Source organism: Chrysochloris asiatica, unplaced genomic scaffold, assembly GCF_000296735.1.
Source record: "Chrysochloris asiatica unplaced genomic scaffold, ChrAsi1.0 scaffold00082, whole genome shotgun sequence".
Taxonomy (NCBI): Eukaryota; Metazoa; Chordata; class Mammalia; order Afrosoricida; family Chrysochloridae; genus Chrysochloris; species Chrysochloris asiatica.
Window position 1 is genome coordinate 7813234 of NW_006408600.1, and position 5287 is coordinate 7818520.

A 5287-nucleotide genomic window follows, 5' to 3' on the forward strand; every position below is an offset into this window, starting at 1 on the left:
ATGGTCTCATATGGGCTCATGTATACTACTTTTCAAGGAGTCCTGGAAGCATAGGGGGTTACATACTGGACTACGGTCAGTAGTTCAAATCTACCTTGTGCTCCTCACAGAGCAGAAGAACAATGAGGCTTTCTGTTCCTGTAAAGATTCACAGCCTTGGAAAGCCTATGCAGACAGGGTCACTATGAGTCAGAATCAACTAGACGACATGCAGCAGCAGCAAACTTCTTCCCATTAGCAAGTTATTTTGATTCTGGATTGAGTCTCAATGTAAGAAAAGTACCAAACAATCAACAAAATGTTTCTAGTTATTTTAGTCTTCCCCTATCAATGTTTCACTCCTAAATATATTCATCTACATTTTACATGTAACAAATGAAAGGAGCCATGACATGACATCTACAATTAAAATAAAAAGAAGAAAGGATACCTGGGTAATCTTCAGATACATGTACTGAGTAGGATATACTGTTAAGAGAAGAAAAAAACACTCATGTTACTGTTAAAACAGATAAGCTTTTAGAAAATAAAAATTAACCCCATTATTACTCATTCAACAGGAAGTTCAAAGTATATATAAATAACATCCAATACAGATTTAAAAACCTGTATTATATTTGTCATAGGAAATACAGATTTTGTAAAATTCACATTCAATGAGTTTAAATGCCTTTCTAGAACAGGGCTGAAACATAAAATCTTTCTCCCAAGCGTGATGTTTTTAATATAGTTAAATTTGGTATTGCAACAGAATCTAATATCCCTGAATTTACAATCATTTTTATTGTTTGTTCACATGATTTTATCACATTATCTTTTTTTATCCCCTGCCCACACACAAAAAAGGCTTCTTCCTATTTAGAATGGTATTCAAGAAATATTTATTTTGAACATTGCTTCCTTGACATGCTATGCTTTAAAATTTTTCCTTTTTCATGGAATTAACAAAATATGATGAAAGAATTACTAACAATAATTTTTTCATATATATATTCAAAACCTCGCTTTCCTGGCTTGTCTTCTTCTTAGGATACTAAGTGTTAAATTTCTGAAACGTAACTACCTATTAAGTCTTATGACTTGACACAGGCCTCTGTGAATATAGTCACAAGGCAATGCACCCCTCAAGTCCAGGTCAAGGCCCCAGGACACCACTTGTTAAGTCTTTGGCATGCAGTTTGTTTGTCTTCGGAAAGAGATTAAACATTCACAATAATGAAAGGATAAGTCAATGCATCGAAAGAAAGAAAAAAGAAAAAAGTGGTTAGCAATGGCCATGTATTGATTAACTCAACAAGCTTTTTCTTATATAACCTGGTATATGTCAGACATTGGCTTAATGACAAATAAGGTATGACTTTTTAGGCATAAAGAAATCAGAGGACCAAAATTTGGGTGTCATTCATAACAACATAACAAGTGTGAGGGTGACACAAGACTGGGCCTCGTTTTATTCTGTTGTGCACAGGATCGTTGTGAGTGGGATCTGACTCAGTGGTGCCTAACAACAACAGAATTTGGATGATTAATTCATGGAAACAGAGAAACATGAAACACACAAAATATGATAAAGAAATTAAAGAGTAGTTTATGGTCCAATAATAACAGCGTTCTACTTTTTATTTTCAAATAATTATGGATTCCCATGAAGCTACAAAGATAGCACAAAGAAGTTCTATGTAGGCTTAAACCAGTTTCCCCAACCAGTTAAATATTATGCATTTATAGTACAATATAAAAAACAACAACAACAAAAAAAAAAAAAACCTCAGTAGATAAAATATTTGCTTTGGTACAAAATGTGTGTATAGTTGTATGTCAGTTTATCACATGTGTATATTTACCTATCCTCCACCATAAACAAGATATAGAACTATTCCATCAAAGATTTCCCTCATGCTACATGTTAGATTCAAGCCCACATCTCTTCACCCCAACAACATTTAATCATGCATGGTTTCCATTTGTATAATTCTTTTTTATCATTTTGAGAAGAATGCATGAATGCAATCATTGAGTATAAACATGATGCTATTTAAAGACAAAATCAGTATTTTGAAAAAAAAAAAAAAGAAATACTGTGATACACAGTATTTAGGTGGGGCTGAAGAAGGCAGAAACCAGATTAAGAGGCCACTGTAGTGGTCAAATTTGAGCAAATGTCACTCAGTATAACAGGAATCTGATGACAGGAACCAGTGGTAGATTTTGTACTCTATACTTACTGAAAAGTGTGGTCCTAAATCAAATGCCAAGAATCAGAAGATACCATTCATGACAGTTATGTCTCAAACAGGCTGAGAGAAATATACATTATCACCCATCTGGATTTATTTTCCTGTGATTCTCTCCCCTATGGAGTGGAAATGACTGAGGAAGTAAAATGATTGATAATCAGTCCAACAAGCTGATTGGGTAGTACTACCTTGCCTGGTGTGATTACTGGTGTGGCGCTGTAGGATCAGCAAAGGACTGCCAACCACAAGGTTGATAGTTCAAACCTACCAGCTGCTTCTCAGAAACCCTATGTAGGGTCACTATGAGTTGGAACTGATTTGACAGAACCTAACAACAACAACAACAACCTTGCTGGCAGAAACCTGGAAAGTCACCACAGATTACACACAGCACCAAACTGAATTAATCTTCAAAAGTTAGCAACCTCAAACAACAGCAGTTGTCATAATTCATCAAATCAATTTCTAAACCTAGAATGAAGACTAATTTTCTCCTTTATCTACCTTCAGTTATGGATACAGTTGTAGTGCGAATCAGACAGATAGGAATCAAATTTGAACTTTGAGCCTTAATAACTAGATGGCCTTAAATACCCCCAGCTTCAATCTCTCTTTGGTAAAATGGAGGGAATGAGACCTACCTTACAAGCCTGCTGTGATGACTTAATGACTTAACAGGTGTAAGGCCCCTAGGATAATGCCAGACACCCAGCAGCAGGTGCCGAGTAATTTTAGTCAGCTTCCAGCACAAGCAATTAAAATTTGCAGAAGTGAAATTTTACACGAATGTATGTTCTCTGGGGAACGCAGTTTGCTAAAAATACAATATCACATTTACCAGCTACAAATGCTAACACTAAAGATTTTATTTTATTGTTGTATTATGCTTATATTAACAGATATCATGTTCTGTTCATGAATGTATCTAATTTTTCAAATACAAAATGTAGAGCCAAAGTTCTACAAAATGATTTTATCTGCTGTATATGCTATAGCATTTTCTTGGAAGTATACCAGAAGGAAAATCACCAGAGCTGTAAAATTTTAATCATAGGTGGGGCCAATAAATGAGCAAAGAACCAAGTTTAAATACATTTAACAGTAAGGCTATATGTACTGAACATAATAAACATTATAAAGCAGGAAGAAATATTGTGGAAAAATGAAAGTGAAAAAAGACAGTAAACACAATATGGAAGAAAAATCTGGAGCAAGATTTGAGTGCTGATTCAGGAAGCTATGCCTTCAGAATACTGGAAGAGGCTAAATTACAACTACAATCAAGCTGCTTTGCCAGAAAAACTCAGGTCAGTCAAAATGTGGATGGTATATGGTGTATGCACAGCACTGTACTAGATTCTCAAATTACAAGTTTTAAAACTACCATCTATAAGTTATTTCTACTATTACCTCAAAAATTTACTGAGGATGACCATGGTTATATCCAACCTGCTTGTTGGCTTATAGGTAATTATTACTGGCAAAAAAGGAAAAGAAACATCTGGTCAATCAAAGGCATCTGTCTAGCCAAGAGCTCCTGAAGAAGTTCCTTAGGTATTTAGTAGGTACCTAATCTTATGTCTTTTGTTTTAATTTCTGACCTATTTTCTTTCGCTGAGTCAGAACTGACTTGAAAGCACGGAACAACAACTCTTTACAGAAGCAGTTTGCCAAGTCTTTCTCCTGAGACTTGCTGGGTGGATTCTAATGTAGTAGACCTTTCTGTAAGCAGTCGAGAGTGTAAGCAACCTCTGCACCACCACAACTCCTTAAACATTAAATGAGTCTCTTGTATTATTCACTCTACCCCAGTGTCATCACTCAATGCTGACACATAGCGACCTTGTTTAGGGTTTCCAAGGTTCTGAGGCTATAAATCTTTAAGGGAGCAAAAAGCCTCATCTTACTTCCATAATGGGTTTTAACTGCTGGCCTTTTGGTTAATAGTCCAATGTTTACCCTGCAGCACCAAGAGGGTTCCTTCCCAATAATATGTTCCTATTTCCAAATCTTATTTTGATCTTTTTTAAAGTTATTATAATTTCAGCAAGCAAAACAACAGGAAGTAAAATGGTATGTGTATGTCTGCGTTTCAGAGAAGTGACCAAATCAGCAACATCTACATTTAAGTATTCTCCCATCGATCAAATACTTAGACTTCTAGTAAGTCATCTTTTCAACAGGGATGAACCTAAAAGGCCTAAAATCCACCTTGGTAACATAGATGCATGCTTTATTTACAGTACTAAAAAAATTGTTGATACTGTTGGTTGTTAAATACTGCCTAGTTGGTTCCGACTCACAGTGACCCTGTAATTGTTGTTGTTGTTGTTGAGTGCCTTAGAGTTGGTTCAGACCCATAGCGACCCTATCCGAGGCTGTAAATCTTTACGGGAGCAGAACACATCATCTTTCTCCTGTGGATCGGCTGGTAGGTTTGAACTGCTGGCCTTAAGGTTCGCAGCCCAATTCGTAACCACTATGCTACCAGAGCTCCTTGAAAATATTTCTTTTTACATTGCCTTAGTGCCTTGAAAGACACAACATTATATGAAAATAAAGTTCTGCTTCTCCCCAATCTTTTGTTACTAATAAAAATAAAGAGGATAGAAATAAAATTCCAGAAAGGTAAGAGTAGTAGTTAAAACATATCAAATCACTGAACACTGATCTACAATAAACTTTTCTTGATGTTATTATGTGCCGTCAAGACAGTTCCAACTCATAGCAACTCTGTATAGTTTCCAAGTAGCAGGTGGTGGGTTTGAACCACCAACATTGCAGTTTGAAGCCTGGTGATTATCCTATACTGCCACACTAGGATTGTTGTTGTTGTTGTTGTTGTCAGGTGCCATTGAGTCGGACCCGACTCATAGTGACCCCATGCACAGCAGAACGAAACAATGTACGATCCTGAGCCAACCCCACCACCACTGCCATATTTGATGCCATCAATGAAGCCACCTAGCTGATCCATCTCGTTGGGGTCTTCCTCTTTTTCTCTGACCCTCCATCTTACCCAGCATGACATTCTTCTCCAGCGACTGTTC

At 36.4% G+C, this 5287-nt stretch overlaps 1 protein-coding gene across 1 annotated transcript in view; it reads right to left on the minus strand.

Moving 5' to 3' along the window:
* Nucleotides 1–5287, minus strand: part of PARP8 (poly (ADP-ribose) polymerase family, member 8) — a 279531-nt gene that overhangs the window by 135196 nt on the left and 139048 nt on the right. Inside the window, exon 3 of the mRNA XM_006865763.1 lies at nt 431–468. Within this exon, the coding sequence (XP_006865825.1) occupies nt 431–468 (38 nt within the window). The remainder of the gene's footprint in view (nt 1–430; nt 469–5287) is intronic.